The sequence below is a fragment of the Barbus barbus genome (assembly GCF_936440315.1).
Source record: "Barbus barbus genome assembly, chromosome: 1".
Lineage (NCBI taxonomy): Eukaryota > Metazoa > Chordata > Actinopteri > Cypriniformes > Cyprinidae > Barbus > Barbus barbus.
In genome coordinates, this window is record NC_136729.1 from 46,351,137 (window position 1) to 46,378,567 (window position 27,431).

Below are 27,431 nucleotides of genomic sequence, written 5' to 3' on the forward strand. Positions count from 1 at the left end.
AAAATACAAATTACAAATAAAATTTTACTACATATTCACATAGAAAACTTATTTTAACTTGTAATAATATTTCACAATTTTTACTGCATTTTTTATCAAATAATCTAATGTTAGCAATAACAAATACTAAAGTTTTCCTATAGATTTCCTATTCGTTATAGTACTTTATTTATTTTACTTTTATTTTAAACATTTTTTTATTTATTTGTTTAATATCTGTGTTTTTTTCATTACGTATTTTAATTATTATTTGTGTGTTTATTTTGACCTAATTTTAAATTACTTATAACTTTTCACTCATTTATTTACTTATTTATTTTAATCTAATTATTTAATTTATTTTGTTTAATCTAATGTTTATTTGTTATTTATTTATTTAATTATTATTTTATTTATTTGTTTGAATTATTATAAAATTGTCTTTATTTATATTGATCTAAACAATGTTTTTATGTATTTATTTACTTACCCCTCTTAGGGTCTCCAGACCTTTTAACCCCCGCTTCTATAATGAACACCAATATTTACTCTCCTGGACAATTTACTTTAGGAAAATTGGTAAATGAATAGTGACACATATTAATTATTTAATTGGCTTTTTTTTTTAGTTATTGCATACAGCTAAAACAACTGTACTATACTTTTTTCATTTTAAGGGATAGAGTATTAGTGTACTAAACTACAGTCAGGTGTATTCAGATTATTTTCTTTCTCTGTTGTTTCTGTCAGAGGTCCTGTGGTCGCCGTGGCCAGGACCTCCGGCGTGCGGGAAGAAGCACGAGAAGCGGATCAGTCGAGGGCGAATCCTGGGTGGGTGCTCACCCCTGGATGGCAGCGCTCTACATCGGAGACGAGTTTTGTGCAGGAACGCTGGAAATAAATATCTATTTACAAATTACTGTCAATTTAATTTTAAAGTTGATTTTATGTTTATTGCTAGAAAATTGCAACATGACACTAATTCACCATTTAAACTTTTAGTAACAGGGTTGCATATATATATATATATAAACATGAATAAAAAAGAAGCTAAACAGCTCACATACAATTTTGTTTCAATGAACATTCATTGGTCTTAATTCTTATAACTGTAAATTGTTTCAGGAGTTTTAGACCCTGTTTTGTACTTTTGTATTCATTAAAAGTCCCATGTGTGTTCAGATGTGGGCGTCTGCAACATGGGCGACTGAACAAAGGCAACACATTATGTGAAAATGTGCTTTTCAAGCTTCTCAGGAAATGTATGTAAAACACACACACACACACATGCACACGTGGCCGGTGTGTATCAGACACGCTTCAACATGCTGAGCACTAGCTCTTGTGCTGATTGTTGCTGTGCATTGTTCCCCGATCTCTGTCTCCAAAAGCACATAAATTACACTGTATTGTTTCTGTATTTTGCCATAGATAAAAACAGTGAGTGTTTCTCACCTGTGCTAAGCATTGCTATGGGGCGAGTAAGCGTGCGTGTGCGCGTGTGTGTGTGAGTGCATGTGTGTGTGTGTGTGTGTGTGTGATTTAGTGTCTTGTGTGTAATAGCAGCAGTTTTAGTGAAGCTGAAGAAGGTGCGCTCTGAAAACGCCGTTCATCAGGCCCATCTGTCTGCCTGAGAAACAGATGATGTTTCCCGATCACTCCTGCTGTAAGATCTCAGGCTGGGGTCACATGCACCAGAGTGAGTGCTGCTTTACTATCACTGAGATTCTGTTACAGTTTTACCAGTGCTTGAAGTGTACGGCACTTCTGACATGTTGCCAGTAATTACAGTCAAAGTGTCAGTGTCTGAGTGATTAGAAATGACGCCATATAAACCTCTCTACCCAGGAGGGATCACCTCTCATCTCAACAAATCACCTGAATGAATGCAAGCTCGGTCTACCAGGGGTTTTGAAAGGTACTATGAATGCTGAAAGGTATATAAAGGTTTTAGAGTAACATATGCTCCCCTCCAGATGACGTGTATTTCAGCAGGACAATGCAAAAACACATACTGCAGCTATTACAACAGCATGGCCTCGTAGTAGAAGAGTCCGGGTGCTGAATTGGCCGGCCTGCAGTCCAGATCGTTCACCTATAGAGAACATTTGGTGCATCATTAAACGAAAAATACATCAAAGATTACCACAAATACTCTTCAGCAGCTGGAAACCTATATCAGGCAAGAATGGGACTAAATTCCAACACCGTAACTCCAGAAACTCATAACCTTGATGCCCAGAGTTTTGAAAAGAAGAGGAGATGCTAAAACATGGTAAACATGCCCCCTTCCCAACTATTTTGAGACCTGTAGCAGGCATCACATTTGAAATGAGCTCGTTTTTGTGCATACAATTGTAAAATTTCGCATTTAAACATTTATGTTATATGTTCTATTGTGAATAAAATATCATGTGATTTGAAATCTTTTAGTGTTCATTTTATTCAAATTTAAAAAAACGTCCCAACATTTCAGGAATTCGGGTTGTGATAGAATTCTATGGAAAGTCCCCACAATTCACAGAAGCAAACTTGTGTGTGTGTGCGAGCGCTTTAATATCTGATTTAAATCGTCTCTTTTCATGAGGGCCACCAATGCGTGTAAGGGTTAATTATGTTTGACACACTGACCTCTGACTGACATCTGACATCTGCGGCTGACCGGTGCGCGTGCTCGAGGCAGCGGGGGCGCGCGCTCGCGCAGCTGTCATGAGGGGAAGATGAGCGACACCGTGATCGCGGAGGGAGCCGCTAAACTCAGAGACGGCAAAAAAGTACTTAAACGCCGCATGTGTGTGTGTTTGTGAGTTTGAGAGTGAATGTGTGTGAAACTGTGCTTTCTGTGTTTGCAGTGGAGGAGCCGCTGGCTGGTTCTGCGCAAACCCTCACCGGTCGCAGGTCAGTTCATCACAACACTAACGACACCAAACAAACACATATACAGCTCAGGAGCGAAGCACTCTCTTACTCTAGATGCTACAATAAACTGTACGTTTTACTCATTTACCAATAAGAGTTTTACTAGATTTACAAGTATTACCTGTATAATAAAATATTTCTGTTCTACAAAAGAAAAAAAGAAAAAAAAAAAAAAATATATATATATGTAATGTTACTGTGATGCATACTGGGAATGTTACATCTGTAAATATAAAAGAGTTTCTGTAAAACAGACAGACAGTCGTTGTGATGCTGCATCATAGACATGTATTGTTCACTGTGAGGTTGTTGTTTACATGTTTTTAGTTGTAATTTAATTGTAATAAAATTGAGCAAATATAACCATGTAGCCTGTAAAATATTGTAAGTATTATATAATAAATAGAATAGCATTCCAGCTTACAAACAACATTCTGAACTTTCTGGCAAGGTTCGCTCAAAGTTAAGAACAATCGTTCCTAGTGTTATCTGCTATTTAATACTGTTCTTAAAACATTAGCACAAAAATTACTACTCATACATCATTCACAGAACATTTTATTTCTGAAACATTTAAGTTAGTCTTTCATCTACTGTTTATTTCTGAACATTCTGAGAATATTCAAAAGTAACGAACCCATAACGTTGGAATGTTCCTTTAACGTTTGCATAACAATGTGTAACAATATGTCTTTTGAAACATTTAAATTAACTGGACATTTTGAACATTCATAAATAGAACATTCAGAAGTAACATTTTCATAACATTAACAACACGTTCAGTATTACATTTATCCTATTTGGTTCCATCCCAGTGCTATAGAATAGAATAGAATACAATTAGTCTAACAGAGTTTCTCTTTAACATGTTAATACAATATGAAAGTTAATTTTCATGGAATACTTTGAATGATGCAGGTTCTGACTGTTGACTTTTTCTTTACACAGTCATATTTTATTTCAGTCAGCAATGTTTTCTCTTGAAATAAACCTTCATGATGTTTCTTCATGATGCTTAGGCTATATAATGTAGGAAACATACCGGGTTCATGGACTTATATTGTGTCTTACATTCTGTCGTTCGTGCTGGTCACTAATTTGACTGGTCAGGCGTTGCAGGAGTTTCCTATAACAGCACTGGAATCTTTCACTATTCAGTAGAACAGCACTCCTGCTCGTATCGTACTGCTTTACTGATACACCTAACCGTCCGCTGCAGCGTGTTTGAGTGTGTGCAGATCACAGGACATCAGAAAGCCGTTTTTACAGCTGTTCACACTAGTGTGTGTGTGTGTGTGTGGGGGGGGGGGTAACAAAGGTTGTTTTGTTTGTTGGTTTGTTTGCTTTTTGTAGTCGCAGTTATCATGTTTGTCCTACCTTCATCTTTGAGAGGATGTAGAACTTGTTTTTTGGACAGTTATCTCTATATTGATATAGAGATATAGATAGAGAGATATTGATATCTCCATTTAAATGTGGTTACAGTAGTGTGTAGTAGAGCTACAAAACAATATTGTGGTAGTATGGTACAATGGCACCTGATCCACTATCATTCAAAGGTTTGGGTCAATATGCTCACCAAGGCTGCATTTATTTAATCAAAAATACAGTAAAAATTGTGAAATATTATTACACTTTAAAATAGCTGTTTTCTATGAATACGTGGTAAAATGTCATTTATTTCTGTGATCAAAGCTGAATTTTCGGCATCATTACTCCAGTCATATCATATGATCCTTCTGAAATCATTGTAATATGCTGATTTGCTGCTCAAGAAACATTTCTGATTATTATCATCAATGTGGAAAACATTGCAAACAATGCATCCTTGATTAATAAAAGCATGATTTCTTTCAAAAACAGCATCAAAAAAAAAAAAGGGTCTCAAACCTTTGAAGGACCTGTTCTTTTTAAAAAACACGAAAAAATGCATTTCAGACGTACACTTGCCTGAGTATACTTCTTCTATTATGAAGGCAGTATTATTCCTTATTTCCTTACAGGAATCCAGAACATTTCATTACCCAATTCTAGATGGAGTCACACAGCTGCAGCTCACATGCATGAAAATGGCATGTCTGAACTAGTTGATACAGGAAATCAGCAGTCTAATAAAGAGGTTGATTGGCAAAAAGTATTTTATGTATTTTGAAAATACAAAAATACTAAAATTAAATCATTTAAATACAAAATACATTCGATTTTTTTCAAAGGTATTTAAATGCAAAAAAGTATTTTGTATTTCAAATACGTATTCAAATACTGCCCATCCCTGGGGAAGGTTAATAAGCCTCTTAATATATCAGATAATTTGCTGTTTTTATTGTAAGTCTCTGTAGGTGAAGGAGTGTGTGTTTGTGTCAGACTGTCTGGTGCTGTACGTGTATAAAGAGCACGGTGTGAAGGAGAGGAGCGTGACGCTGGAGCACATCTGCGGTCTGGAGGCCTGTGTCGGCGGCGACGGCGTTCCCTTCATCCTCTCCGTCCTGTGTCTCAGTCAAACCGCTGTGCTTGGCTTCGACAGCAGGGAGGCGCTGCAGAGCTGGGACCTGCGGCTGCGCTACTGCCTCGGGGAAGGTCAGAGATCAACATTCAACAAAATATATTAATTCACAATCCACAATATTGAATAATAAATGCGTGTCTGGTGGGTGTATTTCTATAATAAATAGGGAGTTTAGTGAAAATGACATCATGCAATGTCTCATGCCCAACATTTAAAATGCTTTTTACACACATAGCTTTATGAGCTCATATTGATTTAAAGACTACTTGGAATGATTCATTTCATATTTAGTAAAATCATCAGCTCCAGAACAAAAATAAAACTCACTAGTCTTTTGATATGCTTTTGATTAGTCGAGTATAGTAAAGCGAATCGCTTGATCTGAGGTGTCTACAGCGATCTATCACGCCACATTAAAGAGCACCAAAATGGTATTTATTTCTTTATTTCAATTTTTTGTCCTAGCTCTAGCATATTTTGTTGTATTTAGTGGCCGTGTGTGTTGAACATGAAAAGTGATGCACAGTCTCTGTTCTTCTGTTATCTTCATAAATAAATAAATGCATAAGCCTATATGCTCGTCCTCTAGGTTGATTATTAAAAATGAAAACGTGAAAAAAATAAAAGCAATTCAATTTGTTATTACAATTAAAATATAAAAATTTAAATGATGGGTAATAATTGTCACAATTCTCTGGAGCAAGGAAACGAGGAGGTAAGGAACTCTTCAAATAACAAACATAGGGACCGCTAGAAACACAGAATGACATTTAAGACCGGACACCAGAGACAGGAAACACAGGGCTTAAGTAAGATAGACTAAACGAGGATAAACTAGATAATTAATAACACACAGCTTGGGACTAATAAACTGATAAGCAAAACGAAGACGGGAACAGGAACTAACCAAATATGGGCACGAGAGGAGGGGAAACACAAGACACAGGAAGACAGGACTGACAATAATAGATTATGACGGAATTTTTACGACCCTGTCTGTCATTTTGATAAATGTTGTAGTCCAACGCGACCTCTGATATATATATATATATATATATATATATAGATTAGGGGTGTAACGGTACATGTATCGAACTGTTTCAGTATGGGTCTTTCGGTTTGGTACGGATGTGTACCGAACGAATACAGTATTTTTATTTTTTTGACAGTCTTTGATGCATGACAGATCGCTGTATAAGACTCTTCAGAAACGTGCTTGTATAAACCCAACACAAATAATTATACTTAGAAATTAATTTAATTAAAATTTTATAATTAAAAGTTTCAAAAAATACTTTATCACATGGCTTATGGCTATTTAAATTGACGCAGGTGAAAGAGTGATAAAAATAGTGAAACAATTACAACATTTAAAGCATTCACTTTTAACTATGTCTTGGTGGTTCATGGACACTTTATGCATCATTTACTTGAAGATATTTGATTCATGTGATTGTTGTGTTGTGTTTGAGCTCTTTGTAGTTGTGAGCAGGAATGTGATGTAGTCAGCTGTTTGTGTGTATCTGCCTCTTTGTTTTGATTATTCAAACTCTCATAAATCTGTTTCAAAGTTAGTGCTAACAGGTTTAACCCTGCCTGCATTCCCTCGTCACATCACACAAAGAGAAGCTGTTACTGTTTCGACGTGATTTATGGCAGCGTGGAGCAAATGGCATCAGTATCACTTACTAGAGCTCTCTAGTTAGTGTGTTTACTAAAGCAACAAGGACTATTGTTCGTTTGTTGGATTAGGGATTTAAACAAACCCTGAACTATAACCTTTCTAAGACTGTTGATTTTCATTTGACAGAGATGAATGTAAGAAGCCATGCATATCCTTCAGAAAATATAGCTAAGCGTCCAGTGTGAGTGTATTGTTCACAGCTGAATGAATGGTGCATGAACATTATGGTGTTTGTTTTCTATCTCTCAGTCCACAGTTTCAGTGTATCTGTGCTGCCCGGCACTAAACTGGAGAGCGGCCCGGCAACTCTGCATTTGTGCAACAATGTCCTGGTCATTGCTAAAGACCTACCGGCTGTCATCATCGGTCACTGGAATCTGCTGGACCTGCGGCGATACGGGCCGGTCAACAACGGGTTTGTGTTTGAGGGAGGAACGCGCTGTGGTTACTGTGAGTATGGCAATAAAACGAGGAAATCGTTTTGATAAAATGCAATATCAAGGTTTTGCTAGTTATCGTGATCCAGTTCAGCTTCTTCTGTTAGATGCCAGGAGCTGTGAGTTTGAAAAAAGCTTTGGCACCTTTTGGGACTTTTTTTAGGCTGAGGAAATAAAATGGCAAACTATCTAGCCAAATTTTGAAATATAAGTTTGTTGTTTTTAAGTTGGTATTAAAAAGAACATTGAATATATCACTGTATATCCAGCTCTGAAACCCTCCACCTCCCCCAGCTCCACCTGTCTAGACCAAATACATTGCCATATCCATAAACATGCTAAAACTATTCCAAGAGTTTATGACTGAAATATTGTTATATACTATTATGCATAGTTATATATAGCATTCCTTGTATTGCTCAGTAGTTGTTATTAGCATTGGTAAATAGATGTAGAGCCATATTTCACAAATGCTTGTTTGCTCAGTATGCGGCACTAAGATGATTTATGATGCTCTAAATGGTTGCATTGGTTTGTGACAGCATTCAAAACAGCTGATTTGTTTACTTGATTGAATGTGGTTGTGTGTGTGTGTGTGTGTGTGTAACTGGTATTCCCAACGTTATGGAGACCAAATGTCCCCACAGGTATACAGTGGTGTGAAAAAGTGTTGGCCCCCTTCCTGATTGTGTATTTTTTTGCATGTTTGTCACACTTTAATGTTTCAGATCATCAAACAAATTTAAATATTAATCAAATATAACACAAGTAAACACAACATGCAGTTTTTGAATGAAGTTTTTTATTATGAAGGGAAAACAAAATCCAAACCCACATGGCCCTGTGTGAAAAAGTGCTTGCCCCCTAAACCTAATAACTGGTTGGGCCACCCTTAGCAGCAACAACTGCAATCAAGCGTTTGCGATAACTTGCAATGAGTCTGTTACAGCGCTGTGGAGGAATTTTGGCCCACTCATCTTGGCAGAATTGTTGTAATTCAGACACATTGGAGGGTTTTCGAGCAGGAACCGCCTTTTTAAGGTCATGCCACAGCATCTCAATAGGATTCAGGTCAGGACTTTGACTAGGCCACTCCAAAGTCTTCATTTTGTTTTTCTTCAGCCATTCAGAGGTGGATTTGCTGGTGTGTTTTGGATCATTGTCCTGCTGCAGAACCCAAGTTCGCTTCAGCTTGAGGTCACGAACAGATGGCCGGACATTGTCCTTCAGGATTTTTTGGTAGACAGCTGAATTCCTGGTCCATTTATCACAGCAAGTCTTCCAGGTCCTGAAGCAGCAAAACACCCCCAGACCATCACACTACCACCACCATATTTTACTGTTGATATGATGTTCTTTTTCTGAAATGCTGTGTTACTTTTTTGATGTAATGGGACACACACCTCCCAAAAAGTTCAACTTTTGTCTCATCAGTCCACAGAGTATTTTCCCAAAAGTCTTGGGGATCATCAAGATGTTTTCTGGCAAAACTGAGACGAGCCTTTATGTTCTTTTTGCTCAGCAGCGGTGTTCGTCTTGGAACTCTGCCATGCAGGCCATTTTTGCCCAGTCTCTTTCTTATGGTGGAGTCATGAACACTGACCTTAACTGAGGCAAGTGAGGCCTGCAGTTCTTTAGATGTTGTTGTGAGGTCTTTTGTGACCTCTTGGATTAGTCGTCGCTGTGCTCTTGGGGTAATTTTGGTCGGCCGGCCACTCCTGGGAAGGTTCACCACTGTTCCATGTTTTCTCCATTTGTGGATAATGCAAGCACTTTTTCACACAGGGCCATGTGGGTTTGAATTTTGTTTTCCCTTCATAAAAAAAACCTTCATTTAAAAACTGCATGTTGTGTTTACTTGTGTTATCTTTGATTAATATTTAAATTTGTTTGATGATCTGAAACATTAAAGTGTGACAAACATGCAAAAACATAAAAAATCAGGAAGGGGCCAACACTTTTTCACACCACTGTAGTAATACCAGTACATTTTAAAATCCCGGTAAAATCCCCACGAGGAAACAAGCTTATAAATAATACACAAGTTTTTTGAAAATCTAAAAATGCCTGCAGTTTTGTGTGAGTAGTAGGTTTAGGTGTAGTGTGTGTACAGTAGAAAAAACATTACACCTATGGAATGAACCCATTATGATAGGAATACAAATGTGTGTGTGTGTGTGTGTGTGTGGTCACAGCTGACAGTGTGGTTGTGAAGTCTCAGCTGGTTTTGGGTGGTCTTGTTTGTAGAGTGATGGATGTCTCTGCTCAGTGACCTCCACCTCATCAAACTTCATCAGATTCCTAGAAGGAGCAAGCCAGACATCAATGACATCCTTCTAGAGACGGACACACAACACAATACCAGCTGGAGGCACAGCATGACATTCAGAGAATATATTTATCAGTTATTTAAATCATTTAGTAAATGCACCTTCTTGTGATTATCATTATTAACTGAAACTAAAACCATAAACAATTAAACGCTAAATTTATGTCAGCAGCATTTGTAATTTGTTTAGTTTAATTTGAAATAAAATAAATAAAATTAAATAAGGAAACTAAAACTTAAAAACTATACATACATATGTTTAAAAAACTAATAAAAATTACCAAATTAATTAATTGATAACAGAATGATACATATTAAAAATAGACTCCAAATATAAAATATAAACAAAATTATAATATTATATCTTTGATACTAAAATAAGATTGATGACAAAACAGACAGATCAAAATGTTATTGTTTCTCCTGAGTCAGTTTTGAAGGTTACAGATTTGTTAAAGGAATAGTTTACACAAAATAAAGATTCTGTCCTTTTCTGTATATTAACCCTCATATAGTTATTCTGTTGATTTTTTTAAAGAGTATTCTGGCTACTTTTTTTTTCATTAAAAATTAAAGTTAAAGGATTAGTTCACTTTTAAAAAAACTTTTGCTGATAATTTACTCACCCCCGTGTCATCCAAGATGTCCATGTCTTTCCTTCTTCAGTCGAAAAGAAATTAAGGTTTTTGATGAAAACATTTCTCCATATAATGGACTTCAATGGGACCCAAACGGTTCAAGGTCCAAATGACAGTTTCAGTGCAGCTTCAAAGGGCTTTAAACGATACCAGACGATGAATAAGGGTCTTATCTAGCGAAACGATCGGTCATTTCAAAAATAAATAAAAAAGTTTAAGTTTTATAAGCACAAATGCTCGCCTTGCTCTGTTCTGTGATGCGCGTTCGTGACGTCACGTAATACGCAATTACGTGGAAAAGGTCACGGTTGAGGTAGGCGGAAGTACCAAGTCAGTAGGCTTTTTAATATTAAAACACCCAGGATACGCACACGAAATGGGCATTTTAAACGATAAACTGACACAAAGACATTTGAATATGTGTATATGGTCCTCCTTTCCGCACATTTGTAAACACTGACTCGGTACTTCCGCCTAAGTCAACCGTGACCTTTTCCACATCATTGCGTATTACGTGACGTCATGAACGAGCATCACAGAACAGAGCAAGGCGAGCATTTGTGCTTATAAAACTTAAACTTTTTTATTTATTTTTGAAATGACCGATCGTTTCGCTAGATAAGACCCTTATTCATCGTCTGGTATCGTTTAAAGCCCTTTGAAGCTGCACTGAAACTGTCATTTGGACCTTGAACCGTTTGGGTCCCATTGAAGTCCATTATATGGAGAAATGTTTTCATCAAAAACCTTAATTTCTTTTCGACTGAAGAAAGAAAGACATGGACATCTTGGATGACATGGGGGTGAGTAAATTATCAGCAAAAGTTTTTTTAAAAGTGAACTAATCCTTTAATGAGGAATGGTGCTGTCTAAAATATAAAAAAATTAAAATGGAATATCAAAAATTTATGCAATTGAAAATCTTTCTGAATTTTGTCTCTACATGTGTCTGTTTGTTCTCTGTTTTTGAGTGGTATATCGCATTAAATAAAATGACAAAAATATCATTAAAATCATAAAAGTGGACCAGTAGACTTAAGCAATATGCAACTATTCTGAAGTCATACGGTGGCTTAGTTTTAGATCAATTTGAGTCAGTTCCTCGTCACACAAAGCTCAGAATTCCTAGGTTATAGACCAGGGGTAGGCAACGTCGGTCCTGGAGTGCCGATGTCCTGCAGAGTTTAGCTCCAACCCTGAAAAAAACCTCACCTGCCTGTAGCCCTAGTAATTCTGAAGACCTTGATTGGCTTGTTCAGGTGTGTTTGATTAGGGTTGGAGCTAAACTCTACAGGACCGATGTTGCCTACCCCTGGTATAGAGTATATGGACTACTTTAACAATGCTTTAGTGTTCTTATTGAAGCTTGGAAAATTCAATTTCTATTCATTTGAATGGAAAAGAGCAACCGGTGCATTATTCATTTCAGTATCCTTCTCCATTTGTGTTCCACGGGAGACTGTCGAACACACGGGTTTGCAGTGAAAGAGGGTTTGATTTCGTGTGTCTGTGTGCAGGGGCCGGCGTGTTCTTCTTGTCCTGCACCGAGGGTGAGCAGATCAGTTTTCTCTTCGACTGTATTGTTCGTGGCATTTCTCCGTCCAGAGGCCCGTTTGGACTGAAGCCACTGCTGCCAGGTCAGTGCTGCCGCCGGGACACGTCCAGCATGGGTCTCATCACGTCTGTTTAAACCCTCATCTGAGGCCAAATCTGGCTCCAACTCCTGATGCTTTCATGCTACATCCACCAAACTCTAATTAAGTCTGTCTCTCTCTAGGGCTGTCAATTTGGCTGAAAAACTAAATTAGAATTTTGTACTAAAATATTATCAATATTCAAATTTGAACTGATGTCACATGGACTATATTAACGATCTCCTTGCTACGTTTCTGAGCCTTGATCATGTTAGGACCCTTGCTGTCTATGAAGGGTCAGAGAGCTCTCAGATTCCATCAAAAATATCTTAATTTGTGTTCCGAAGAAGTCTTACGGGTTTGAAACGACATGAGGGTGAGTAATTAATGACAGAATGTTCATTTTTGGGTGATCTAACCCTTTAAAAGGCATAATTTCTGTTAGGGGGGAAAAAGCTTTAGGCTTCTCTCCTGAGGCCACAAGAGGGAGCATCAAGCAAAATATTACTAATGTACGTTTCTTCAAAGCAATATAATAACATGACTATCTTTTACAAAAGTGCATAATGTTTAAAATAATGTTTAGAAGCCATATATAATTTATTATGTTGCTTAAACAATTAGAAAAAAAAGCATCATGTATGTATAGTTTAATAGTAAGGACCGAAAACCAATCACAAAGAGCACTTTTTCATTTAAGAACATGAGATTCAGTGGGATGGGAAAAAAACACTAAAAGTCGTGTTTTTTAAAAGTTGAACTTTGAAAATGCGATTTAATATGCGTTCTGTGTGAACGGCTTGGTTTCAGTTTTCACGTGAACAACATCTTCTCCGCATTGATGTTCTCTATTTCTGCAATATATTGAATGAACAACGCAGGAGCACCGCATCCAACGTTTTTGCATTCGAATATGGATTTTTCTTTTAAATTCGACGAATATTCGATATTTGATTTATTTTATTTTTTTTGTCAGCCATATCGCTCTCATTTATCTCCCATATTCACACTATATACGGCTTTATTACCTTCTGATATCAGGGCTTGTGTACTTTCAGACAAAGCTTTTTTGAATAAACATTCAACATTTGTCTTCACATTTTTAGTTTTAGGATAATATCAGTTTGGTTATTAATTCAAGCTAGTATGTTATGATCCCCTTGTGAAAAAGAAGTGCACTTAATAGTATTGAATGTGCATTTGTAGTGTACTTGAAATCTAAAAAATATATACTTTTAAAAATTGTACTTGTAGATAATATACTTTTAATGTGAAGCCACTTAAGTGAATTAAAGAGAGACACTTTCATGACGGTTTCTTAACACACTTTTAAAAAGAGCACTTTGTAATAATGTCTAATTAAAAGTTTTAGTACAGAAATGTATATTTTAGTTATGTTTTATTTCACCATATATGCTTGTCCATAACGAGGAAACAAACATAAATAATTGCATCATGTACACTGAAAACTGTACATTAGTGATACCAAGTTTCCTAGCTCACATGAAGAACTGCCAGTAGCGACTGACACATGAAGTTCTTAATAAGTCAACTTTACAGCATGTATTCTGGATTGTAGTCACGTGAGAGGTGAATCTGGTGCGCATTGCTGCTAATTCAGCCTTCAAAATGTCCTCAAATCGCTTTATAGTGACCGCCATATTGTCTTCAATGTCGGCTCGGCCTGCCGCGGTCACTGGTTTTGATTTCTTCTTAATTGGCGAGGATGACGGTGAGAGATAAGTGAGTTTCCGACTGTGTGACATCTCCAGACCAACGACAAACAAAAAAACTACCCCAAATGTAAAAAAAGAAGACGAACAACAGTAAAAGACGGTAATATACACAGAGCTCAGCTAATGTGTGACTTGGCTCATGAAAGCGTCACGTGATCATTCAGTAGTCTTTTAAAGTATATTATCATATAAAGTATAATATTTCCATGACAAGTACTCTTTTTAATAGAATGCTAAAGTCTACTTCTTTTTCATAAAATAATTAAAAGACAGTTATTATTTTTTTTATATAATGTATGAATTATATAAATTTTTAGCCCCAGTTTTGAAGCCTCTGACATAATTCATGCAAGATCAGCCCTAAGGCTTTTTACTGGAACGTAAGACACTAACAAGTATTTACATATCGGCTCATCCAATCAGAACGCTTCACACCTCCTCCTGACCAATCAGAGCTCAAGCTCCTCTCCTATTCTGAGACGACGGGAGATCAAGGGGTCAAAGTCACAGTTTATATACGCGATCATTCCTGATGACTGTAACCTCATCCTCTCGCTCTCTGTGCTGTGAAACTCGCGTCTGATAGCAGGTGTGAGACTGAGCTGAAGGAAAATGCCAAGTTCTGTCAATCTGCTACATCTCATGTTTGATTCGGTCAAAAAGCTTGAATGCAAAGCGGTGTTTATGAAGTCCCTCGGGATGTGTGTTGATCAGTGATGATGAGCGTCAGCGCTCCTCTGGCCGTTTGCCATCTCATCCACATGTCTGCTCTATTAATAGCACTTTAAGTGCTAGACACACACTGGGGTTCTGCTGTAACCCCCCGAACATGTGCTCAACGTGTCCCTCACTCACTCGTACAGCGCGTAACAACTCAGCCTGGACAGAGACTGGTGGGGACCACATCAGTAAATGATTTAAAAACACCGCTTTTAGTATGATCAGTGTTAATCAGTGATGCTGCGATTTTCTCTAGTTGTCAATCTCAAACCACCAGTTTTTATATTCAGTATTGGATTTATTTGGGGACGAGGGGTGATGTAATAATTACCCAAGATTGGAGCAGAAGGAAATTGCAGTGTTTCAGAAGTTTATTAAAAAAAAAAAAATAGAGAGAGAGAGATAGAGAACTGAAAACGCCACTGGGATGTGGCGTCTTTTTAGTCCATCTAAAACATAGGATTACATGTTCATCTGAACCTGAAATCCCAATCAATTTCTCCTTACAATCTCATGTATGTCCTCATATTTATTGTCTTCAGCATAATTAATTACAATTAAATACATTTTTGACAGGTCAGTTACGTGATGCATAATGCAGTAGTCATATCTTGATGATTTCTGTGCACCTCCTGTGTGAAGATGTCCACACTGAATACTAAAACAACAGCAACACTGTTTCACATGAGAAGCGTAACGCCACTTGAAGTCAGTCTTTCAGTTTGGAAACTCGCTCAGGAATGTTGAAGCCTGACTGCACCAAGATGCGGGTCTGTGATATCAAATGAACACAGTTCACTGAGGCATTTCATTTGCTTAAAAGTAAAAGTTTGTTCGTGTTTAGTAAATGTTAGCAGACATGGGTTTCCAAAACATGGCATTTGACCATCTTTTTGATAAACGCACAGCTGCAGATCAAATGCTAGTATTCCCATTTTGTTTGTTTCCATGTTAGTTTCTGGTTTGTGTGTCTCACAGTTGGTTTTGATTTTCTCTGTCTGTGTGTCAGAGCCCAGCATCAGTGCAGCTTCAGCGCAGGACAGACTGAAGCATGAGACGGAGGACCTGGAGCGGAGGCTCAGTCTGCTGTCTCACAGCACAGGTACCGGCTCACCTGAAACATCCGTCTGCTTGTTGTATATAATATTGCATGTTAAATGCAATTAAATGAAAATGTACTATAGTTTCAGTTGATATTAAATGTGATTAGCAGATATCGTATTGTATGTGTCCAACACAAATTTCCTTCGGGACAATACAGTTTATCTTATTTGATCTTATCTTATTAGCTGAGTGTTTTTGACTCACTTAAGTATGACTTATGCATATTTATATGTAATCTCATAATTACTTCTGTTGTTTTTCAAATATGGTTAAAGTACTGCAGAATGAACTGACAAGCATTTATGATAAAAGTTAATGTGAAATTTCTAGTGAAACCATGTAGTTAAATACATTTGTAATTACATATTTTTAATAGTTAAGTTGCAATTTATTGCATTTAAAATATAGTAACTTTAAACATAATATTGAATAAAACCCTGCAGTTAAAATGATAATCAAGTACTTTAAATGTGCTTTAGTATGTTAGTCAACACATTAAAATAAGTGTACTTCTTTAAAAAATGACAAAAGATTATTAAAAAATAATGATTTAAAATGTGACATTATTTACACTTAAGAGTGTTAGGTCATTAAAGTGTCTCTTTATGTCACTTGAAAAATAAGAGGCTACTTAAATGTTAAACATGATTTAAAATGTACTTCAAAGTAAAATGTTTAATTTGACATTATTTACACTTTTTAAAAGTGTACTTAAGTGTGTTAAGAAACAGTCATGAAAGTGTCTCTCTTTAAGACACTTAAGTGGCCTTTTATTAATATATTTTTAACATTGGAAGTACACTACAAGTGCACATTCAATAGAATTAAAGGCACTTTGGTCACACTTTATATTACTACTATGTACTTGCAGTTATTTCTCATAATGTGCATTAAATATGTAATCAGAATTAATAATATTGCTTTCTTTCTCTTCTGTCCTGAAAGCTTCCAGCTCGCGTTTTGGCTCTTCGCTTGCGGGCGACGACCACAGCATTTCCGGTTCCTCTGACACCTCGGACACGAGCCAATCGGACTGCAGCATAAGCAGTTGCCCTGTGCCGTGGAGCGATCTGATTCTGCCCGGCTCTGCTGAAACATCTCAGGTGGAGGAGAAACTCCAGGTCCCAGTCAATCCTGTTCGCTCACGGAAACTGAAAGAGTCCGGCCGACAGAACTCGTCTGACAGCGGCATCGTGACCGGTAGCTTCTCGTCCTACAGCGGGAGTCTGGATGCTGCGGGTCCGGGAGAGGAGTACGGCACGCTGTTTAACCTGCCAGAGAAGCACCTGTGCTCCTGCTCATCCTGTCCCGTCCACGAATACCAGGTTCCCTCGTCCCTGCGGTTCCTGTATGACTCTCCCCGCAGCCTTCTAGAGGGCAGCAGACACAGCAGCACATCTCAAGACGAGCCCTGCGCTGAATCTCCCAGCCAATCAGATTCAGAGCTTGATAAAGGGGAGGAGTCACAGACAGGGGAGGGCCTAATAAAAGGGGAGGAGGCTCAGGGATTATCCTGTGGTAAAAGCTGCTGTTCACTTCCTCCTGCGGGGATGACATCCCTCTACACCTCCTGCCCCGTCTGCGGAGGACTCAAGGTATATACACTACTCAGGTTTATTATAGTTAATTATGGTTAACTGACACATTTTAAATTCAGTGAAATTGTTACTAAAATTATTAATCATTAAAAACATTAATTTAAGTAAAATAATTAAATTATCCTAATTTCAGGTAATTGCAAAGGCAACATTTCTCATTTTCATTCCGTTTACTTTGATATACTAAAATAAATAAAACTTAAATGGTTAAAAAAACTATATAGATAAATAAAAAAAACTAATAAATTGTAAAAAACAAACAAAATTGCTAAAACAAAATGAAAACAGAAAATTAAAAAACAAAAACTATTTTAATATATACTTTCTCTTTACTTGTTACACAAAAATGAATGGATTAGGGCTGGATGATATATTGGAGTAAAATCATTAAAAATGGTTAAAACATTAACTGAAATAGAAAAAATCTATTTATATATACGTTTTTCTTGATGTCCAAAAATAACAAACTGAAACAATAAAAACTGTAGACATGTTTAAAAAAAGACAAAAACCAAACAAAATTGCTAAAAATTAAAATAAAAAATAAAAAAACTACAATGTTTATATAACACTGCTTTCTATTTATTTTTTCCACAAAAATGATCACAATAATCATTATTGTGACATGGCTTAATGTGTTAGTCATGTCACGAAGGCTGCAATTTAGTTGTTTTGATAAATACAATCTATTTTTTTTTCTTTTAACTTTAACTTTTCACAGTACTGTATCTTTGCATGCTGATTTTCCAAGTTTGGAGATGTTGCCATGGTTCTTATTACACATTGTACTCGTTTTCATCATGCTGCATATTACTGTGAACTTTACTGTTATTTTCATTGAAAACATTATATTCTATGAATATGACATAATCAAAATAAACAAATTATTTAATTTATCATCACAAAATTGTTGGCCAAATTGCACAGCCCTACAAACAAACACAGCAAACTTGAAGTTGTTTTATTCATTTATTTCTTCAATTTAATTTTAAATTGCAGATATAGTAAAAACAAATATATAATATTTACATTTCTTTCTTGGAGCTGTGAGGAAACACTGAGCTACTAACAGAACTTCCTGATATACTGCTCTAAGAGCAGACTCCTGCATTCAGAGCAGTGTTGTGTTTAGTGACATTGATGATGGTGTTCTGTAGCTTTTAATCGATGTGCTCTGTCTGTTTGTTAAACAGGGCTCCTTTCCACATCATTCACTGCCTGCTGTGCCAGGTGAGATTCACACAGCCAATATATCCGTTTACAGCCTCCCTCAATCTGCATGACCCAAAATACACTGCTTAGAAGTTCATTTCATGAGTCCTTATCTGGAAAAGACATGCACTTTAGCATACTTTTAAAAAGCACACTTATGACAGAAATGATATACTTATGCATGAACTGAATGCAATGTTGTTGAACACTTAATTGCATGTTAATGGCAATTAAATTAAAATTAGATATAGTTTCAATTTATATTAAATGCAATTAGCTGAAATTTAGCTTGCTTTTTTGACACACTTAAGTAGGACTTCAGTACATCTTTATATGTAATTTCATAATTACATCTGTTGTCTTTGAAATATGGTTAAAGTACTGCTGAATTACTGACAGGCATTTATGATAAACTAAAATATACTTTAATGTCTATTGTCATGTATTTAAAAGATGAAATTAAACACTTGCAATGAATTTTCCAATATATTAACATTAAATGTAAATCAAACACAATCAATTGTCAAATAATTTTATTTTAAAGGTCACTTTTTAAAAAGTCTACTTAAATGTGTTCAGAAACAGTCATGGAAGTGTCTCTTTTTAAGTCACTTAAGTGGCCTTTTATTTCTTTAATATTATACTATCTGCAAGGTCGTTTACATACTCTTAAGATTTTCTTATTTATTAGCTAATATACAGCACATTTTAATCTAGCTAATAAGCACAGACACACTCTTAAAGCGCCAGGTGAACATTCAGCCACGCCCACTGCTGATGTCATCGAACCACCCACCAATCAGGAGCCAGTGCAGATCAGACACTCATCTTCGACCAATCACGATCCACGGAAGCCCTCGCCTGGACGCTCACAGACCAGTGAGGAGAAGCGATCGGTGAACTACGACTCCAGCCTGTCTGATCTCCTGTCACACTACAGTCCTGCTGCGAGATCGGACAGAAGCAGCGTCTACGAGGCAATGGCAGCGTCCAGACACACCGTCCTGTACGAGAACTGCGTCCAGTGCAGGAGAGGAGAGGGCAGCTGCCGGATCCTCAGACCCACTCCTCCGTCCAGAGACACGCTTGTCCAGGAACTGAGGAGAAACATCTCAGAGTCCTCCTGCTCCTCCACAGTCGCTCTGCAGCAAATACCTGCAGAAGGTAAGAGAGCATCACGCCGGACTCTCGTCTCCTCTCTAACCCAACTCTCCTCTGAGGACCCTTCCAATCTTATCCTCCTCACTCCAGGAGTCTCTGTCTAATCGAATTAATATCACCTTTCCTCTTCTACGTGCAAACCCGTCTGTGTTGTTGTTTCCTGTTTCTGAGAGGGTTTGGATGGATGAAGATTCTCAAGAAAGTTTGATGCACGGTTACTTCCAAGTGTGTCTGATTTCTGTCTGATTTTTTTCAAAAATCTGTTTTTAGACACTTTCTGACCAAAACCTACAGTCTGTCATTTTTCATGCAAATCAGACATCAAAATATACTACACAGAAGAAACCATTAGTAAGCTGGTATAGGAGAATATACAGTTTCTATTGAAAACTGATATGTAGTGCAGATAACATGTGTTTGTTTCTGTCTTTGTGCAGATAATAACAGAGAGAGAATATGGGCAGAGAAAGGAAGAACGTATCCTACTTATGAAATCATGGACAGCCGATCACCAGACAGGAGCCCGGAGGTGACCGTCTGAATTACAGTGGATAGAAGTGTAATCGTACTTTACCCCCGGTTTCTTATTTCACAGACAAGGCTTAAGCCTAGTCCTAGACTAAAATGTAAATCTGAGCTGTTTCAGATGAAAGAAACTTGCACTGACTGATCTTAAAACATGTCAGTGCTTTTGTTTGGTCTTATGATGAACACCAGTAATGTTTTTTTTTTTTCTAAGGCATGTTTATAAACATCACTTAAATGTCCTAATTGAACTATGGTTTAATCCTGGCTTAATCCTGGTTTGGTCTGTCTGTGAAACTTTGACCTAAGACTTTGAATGTTAAAGTGAAAATTAAACACTTGACCACTGTTGTAAGTTTGCAACTATTACAATTATAAATCGCAGAAGGGTAAAAACATGCAGTATGATGTAAAAGGAAAGGGAAGTGGTCTGTGGCCAAGTATGGTGACCCATACTCTGAATTTGTGCTCTGCATGTAACCCATCCAAGTGTACACAGTGAACATACACCCGGAGCAGTGGGCAGTTGGTGGTCCGGTGTCTTGCTCAAGGGTCTCACCTCAGTCGTGGTATTGAAGGTGGAGAGAGTGTTGAGTATTCACTCTCACCCCCTACAATCCCTGCTGGACCCGAGACTCAAACCCACGACCTTCAGGTTATAAGGCCAACTCTCTATTTCATTAGGCCACAACTGCCCCCTAAGCAACACAGCTACAACAAACACTGATAATGGGTGTGTTAGATTTATAGTGTGTGAATAATCAAGCTTTGACAATAACCAGTCATATTGGCGGCACCAAGGGGCCCCCAAATAAAATTCTGCTTAGGGCCCCATAAAGGCTTGGGCCGGCCCTGTATATATATATATATATATATATATATATATATATATATATAAAGCTTTAACATACTGAAATTAATATTTACGAGTGCTTACATTGCAGTAACAGCTCTACCTAGTGGTTATTTACACACAAAATGTAATCTGCTTAGAAAATGTAAAATCTTAGAAATTAGGATTAATTTGGTCTGAAGACATTAGCTATCAGCATTTAAAAATACTTAAATATTATATTAAATGACATTTTTTTATTGCATGCAATGAAAAAAAAGAAACTTAAAAAAAAACAAATTAAACATTTTCCTCTCATTTAATAAGTCCTGCAGGGTGTGGACATAGAGGAGTTAAATACAGCTGAATGCCACACACAGTATGCTCCATTGAGAGTTATTCATGTACAAACTGCATTTGTAATGCACAAAGGCTTTATCGTCTGTCTCAAAATCCAGAGCACTTACAGCGAAACCATGCTGAACCTGTTCAGACAGGTCACGCATTCAACCGGCGTGGACATGTTGGTTTTTAAGCAGGAATCGCACTAATTAAGGTGTGTTTTTCCATGGATAAACGTCTCTCTCTTCTCCGTCTGTCAGGAGGAGTGCAGCAGGAACGAGCTCCTGGCGGCTTCGCAGAAGATTTCTCCTCATCTGACTGAAGGTGAACTCACATCTGTGTGTGTTTTCTGGGATTTCTCCATGTCGTCTAATGTGTGTGTGTGTTTCTGTGTTTTTTTCAGCGCTGACGGACAGACTCAGAGGAGACGCGGTGACATACGTGAATATCCCCACCAGCCCCACGTCCAAAAAACAGCTGCATTACATGGAACTGGAGCTGCAGGAGTCCAGCGCCGCCGTCAGAGGTGCACAACATACCACTAGTGATAATAATAATCATATATTAATAAGAGATCAGCATCATGCATAGGCATAGCATAGCTATGACTGGTTATTCAGTTTAAGTTAAACTAAATGAGAAAACACACATTAAGTCATTTAAAAACACATGCAAGATAAAATCCATCAGACAAAAATAGATTTTACTCCATAAATACATAATACTTTACATCCGCTTTGAAGCATAAATAATAAATATATATATATAAATACAATATTAAATATTCCACTCAATTTGATGCAGTTACAAACATCTGAAAATGCCAATTGTCACTATATATGTAGTGTCTATTTTGATTGCTATTATTTATGAAATTGATATGATTATTGTAGTTATTTAAAATATTTATGTATATTATGTATATGTTTTTGTTCATATGATTTAGTTACCACTGTGCAGTAAAACCATAAAAATAAATTGTGATTAAGTATTGGTTTTATTATTTTTTTATGCACAGTGGTAACTAGATAATTAATATTAACAAAAGAGCAGTTTGGGGTTGGTAAGATATTTTAATATATTTGAAAGAGGTCTCTTCTGCTCACAAAGGCTGCATTTATTTGATAAAAAATACAGTAAAAACAGCACAATTGTGAAATATTATTACAATTTAAAATAAGTGTTTTCTGTGTGAATATATGTTAAAATGTAATTTATTGCTGTGATGTAAAGCTGAATTTTCTCCAGTTTTCAGTGTCACATGATCCTTCAGAAATCAGTAATAACACATTTTAATCCGTGATACATTTTATTTTTCAGGATTCACACATGAACAGAAATTTCAAAAGAACAGCATTTATTCAAAGTAAAAATTTTCCGTCACATTATAAATGCATTTACTGTCACTTTTGATCAATTTAATGCAATTTAATCGTTTCAGCTCTCTCAGGCAAGACTTTCTCACTGAGGCTTGTTCTCATGAACGTTCCCTGTTTGTTGTCTGTAGGCAAAAGCTGCAGTAAATACGCTCAGATTGACATCACGGCGACAGAGGCGGCTCACAGAGTGGGTTCCCAGCATGCACTGGGGCGAGAGGAAGGTCTGCAGAGACTGGAGCAGCAGAGAAGACGACGAGGTCTTCCTCACGCTGAAGAGAGATCGACTCTCCTCTGGACAAACTGACCAAAACACCTGCATCGGTGAAACACAGACAGTGTAGTGTACTAGTGCAGTGTCTGCAGGCTTGTTTCTGAGGAATTCACTATGTAGTGAACAGGGAATGAGTGCACGTAATATATATTCACATCACACACGTCTGTCATGCTTAGACGAACCTGTTAAACACACATTCAGTCTACAGTGATCTGCTGCTATGTGAATAGATAGATATCTGTGTCCTCATGTTAGATAAACGTGCAATGCACAGAACCAGAAATGCATTTTTTTTATTTATGCATTTTTTTTTATTTGTTGGATTGCTTTCTAGTTGCATTTGTATGAAATAGGCTGCATTTGTGTAGCATCTTTAGTCTTTTCATTAACATAAATTCAAGTGTACTGAGTCATTTTTACATTAAACTGCTGATTTTGTATTTTGTACATTACAGGCCTGTATGTTCTCGTTTTCTTTTTCAGCACTGAAGAAAGTGAACACAATACGTATTTTTTTTGTACTGCAGTGTAAGATATCAGAGACTGAATCAGACAAATTTAAGATGCATCAGAACATCGAAACATGAGAAGCTGAGATTCCAGAAAGAGGGGGGGCCTCAAAGCTGTAACAGGACAACGTCATAAATCGGATTCCTGGCTCCAACTAGCTGAAGCAAGCCTCTGTCACAGAACATCTTACAACCTTCAGACAAAAGAACACTTATTGATAATTCCAATTCAGGGAGGAGAACGTCAAACTTGGGGCAAATAATCAAGACTGATGGTGAAAGAGATGGCCATCACGTGTTCCACGATTGAATTCATGAGCTTCCTTAGACTGACTTCTCCCCCACATAGAAGACAGACCAAACCAATATTCCTTTGTCTAAAGAACATGCCTTCGTTCTCCATAGAACTACACAAAGACTTTCTTTTTCATATGCACATAAAATCATCCTAAAAGCACATTTCTATGCAGAACCCCATATTATGTTTGTAACCCACATATTAGACTATCATGTTTTAATCAAATATTATGTATGTCTTTTTAATCATTATTGAATAGCTGAAGGATTCAGATGCGTGTTTGGTACGTATGAGTGTATGAGAAAAATCATGCTTTAAATGTTTCTTCCAATCAATTCTTTGTCAAATCTATCATAGTCTTGTTATAGAAATCATGTTCAAAAGTATATTTTGCAAGAGCCTTTAAAGTCCGGACTTCTGACTGAACAGATAACATGTTGATTTATTGATTTGGTGGAGGAACAGAGCAACACCCCAAGCAAGGACAGTATCTAATTGGTCAAGACGTCCAGATGGGACGGTCTGAAAGCAGAGTTTAAAAACTCAGGACACCATCAAACTCTCTCTTGGTCCTCTTCCTTCTCCTCTTCTTCTCTTTTGCCACCGTGTTTTGACGCTGCTCTTTGAGCGTGCTCTGGCCCACGTGCCAGCTGCTACCACGAGAAGAAAACCAACCTAGTCTCTTTACATCCTTTTATTCTTTTACTTTAATTTATTTTATTTTCCGTTGTGAGTTTCGTGTACTCAGTTAAGTTTTGCCGCCACGCCTCGTCTCTGAGTTCAACTGGAGTCTGTGACCACCTCAAAACTTCTACCAGACACAGCTCCATTGGCTTCCCAAGACGTCACTTCAAGACTTCTGAACTCTCAACCAATCAGACACTTCATGGAACCCCTTTCCTGCAACGACCATGACGACACAAAGGAAACCCCTTAACACAGGCAAAGCAAGCAAGTAACACCTCCAGGTTCTAACTGAATCAGGTGCAGTTAATACAAATGTTAGCCTCATTGAGAAACTCAAAGCGAGGGTTAAATAAGTGATTGATGGTTGTTCAGGTCTATGCAGTTGAACATATTGCTGTAAACTTGGGATTTCACATTCCCATTCTCTTAAACTCATCCTTTCCTCACTTTCTCTCTCTCTGCAACGTGTGAATGTGTGCATGCTTGTGTTCATGTGTTAGATTAGTTTGTCTTAGGTTTATATAAATAAAATCTGATTTATATTGAAAAGAGAAGTATCTTGTGTTTTGTGCCCACAAGTTAATGTATTAATCTGCCGATCTAGTTACTGTGCTATTAAATGGTGTTTTCACTATATTTTGGATTTTAATATCCAGTGCAGAGTTGATGTTATAAAGTCTAAAGTCTCTACTTCTGCAACAAAAGCAGCTGAAAAGAGCTACTAAGAATTATTTTAATTACTAATAATTGAGAAATAGTTGATTCCAATCTTACAGTAATGAATAATTCCAAGTCTTTCCACACATGGCCATGCACTATAAAAAGGCACTCTTTGGATTGGTTTTGTTCAAAACAATACAGAACAACGCAGAGAAGCATGAAAAGAAAGACATTGTTTGGAGGAGAGAGAGTTGGACGAGGGTGAGGAATAGTTGGGACGAGGGAAAGGGCTGATTGGACCAGGGAGAGGAGTAGACCAGGACTGTCTGGTTTGGTTCAACTAACATCAAGAGACTTCAGCAGACAGTCAGGACTGCTAAGAGGAATATCTGTGCCCTGCTGCCCAACCCAAGATTTTTACATCTCCAGAGTGAGGAAAAAGGCTATGAAAACCGAAAATTGTTCATTTGTGAACTGCACACTTGTAAATAACATATCTGTTCATTCATTTACACAGTTACATTTTTTCCTCTATATTTCTACGTCTGTATTCAGTGCATTATTTAATTTTCAGCTTTTCTTATAGTGTTATATTACATAGTGTTTCTGTGTATAATTCCTATGTATGTCTGCACTATCATGTATGTTTGGGAACAGATGATTTTCATTTTACTACTGTAAAGTAATCTTGCAGTAGATGAAAAACATTAGAAAAACTCAAATACCTAAGAATTGTATATGAACTTGGTATGCACCACAATACAGTACAGTAAAAAAAAAAAAGTGTGCATCCTCTGCACATTTGGTCAATTTTCATTACAGTATACAGTACTGTAGCAGTTTCCTGGTCTCCTGACACAAGACTAGCTATATCTCTAAGCAGTCATTTCTCAGTTCTGCAAACATGCAGTACACATAACATTTGATAGTCACACGTTTGAAGGTGTACAACATGTGCTACAGTTTATAGAAAAGTGAAATTTCCATCATCTAATGTATACTGTACTGTAATTATACTGAATGTGTAAATATCAAACCCATGTATATTATTCGTTCAGCTCTCTCCTCCTCCGTTGTTAGGATGCAGAGATTCTGATTGGTGTTATCAGTTTTGCTACCTAATGTTTAATACTCATTGCTAAACATTTTGAGAAATGTGTCTTTGTTTTGAGAACTGAATTAATGGTTTGGGGAAATGGGCCAACTAAAATCGAGCTGCAACAGATTCTTACCAAACTCTGCTATTAGTTTTTGTGATCGGCATCTTCTTACTGATTTCATGCAATTGTTTCATCCGATATGGAAAAAAGGCCTATATCCATGATGAAAGTGGAGCGAGCAGTCGGAGAATCGGATCACCAAACAATTACGGGATGAATCTCAGACATATCCGGATGGGATTCGATTTTAGGCCACCCCGGTAGATCCGGCCCTGCTAGGTGATGTTAGTAAGTTCATTAGCAAACATTAACAAGCATGCTATCTCATATATCTAGCTCTGTGATGGAAGCATGATATAATGTCTATTAATGATTTATTTAATGAAAGTTATTATAAAGTGTTACAGTATCTCATCATTTAGCAGACACTTTTATCCAAAGTGACTTACTAATGAGGACAATAGAAGCAATCAAACCTAAAAAAGTGTTTATACCAAAGACTATAATTATATTTACAGACCATTCAAATGTTTGGGGTCATTAAGATTTTAAGAAATTGATACTTTAATTCAAGGATTCATTAAATTGATTGAAAAAATACTCTAAAGTACTTTTTTACAGGAAATGATTTGACAGTATATGTAATAATTGCATGTGTTAAGATTAGTTAATGAACTGTGAACATGAACATTTTTATTTAGTATTATTAACAAATTATATATTTACAAATGTATAATAAGTGTTATCATAAACACTATTATGCTATTTTTTCTCAAAGTGTGAACCGGTTTGAGTGAACGCTGGTGTGTCTGTCTGCCGCTGCTCCCGGGTTAATTCTTTTAAACATTTTAACGACTTATTTGGATCTAGTTAGACGTTCGAAGTGTTTGCCTGCTTTTCCTCTCCTCAAAATATTCAAATAACTATTTTATGTGAGTTCTGCTGTTTGCGGTGGATGGACTAGTGAGGCTTGGCGCACGACGGCTCGGGATCTGCCGCTTTTGGCTGAATGCTGTGCCGCTGGGTGCGATGAGGTTCGACGTGCGACGGCTTGGGATCTACTGCTCTCGGCCGGCTGGTGCGCCGCTGGGTGTGATGAGGCTCAAAT

General features: G+C 37.0%; 1 protein-coding gene across 1 annotated transcript; it reads left to right on the forward strand.

The window, feature by feature from the left end:
* Positions 1 to 2,699: 2,699 nt before the first annotated feature.
* Positions 2,700 to 23,039, forward strand: LOC306870470 (protein Dok-7-like; the record flags this gene model as incomplete). Its single annotated transcript, XM_079417771.1, has 13 exons — positions 2,700 to 2,753; positions 2,832 to 2,877; positions 5,263 to 5,475; positions 7,338 to 7,538; positions 12,010 to 12,129; positions 15,592 to 15,684; positions 16,632 to 17,281; positions 18,478 to 18,514; positions 19,241 to 19,660; positions 20,095 to 20,186; positions 21,617 to 21,680; positions 21,760 to 21,882; positions 22,864 to 23,039. 13 exons carry the CDS (start codon positions 2,700 to 2,702, stop codon positions 23,037 to 23,039), a joined length of 2,289 nt encoding a protein of 762 aa, XP_079273897.1.
* Between the last annotated feature and the right edge of the window lie 4,392 nt (positions 23,040 to 27,431).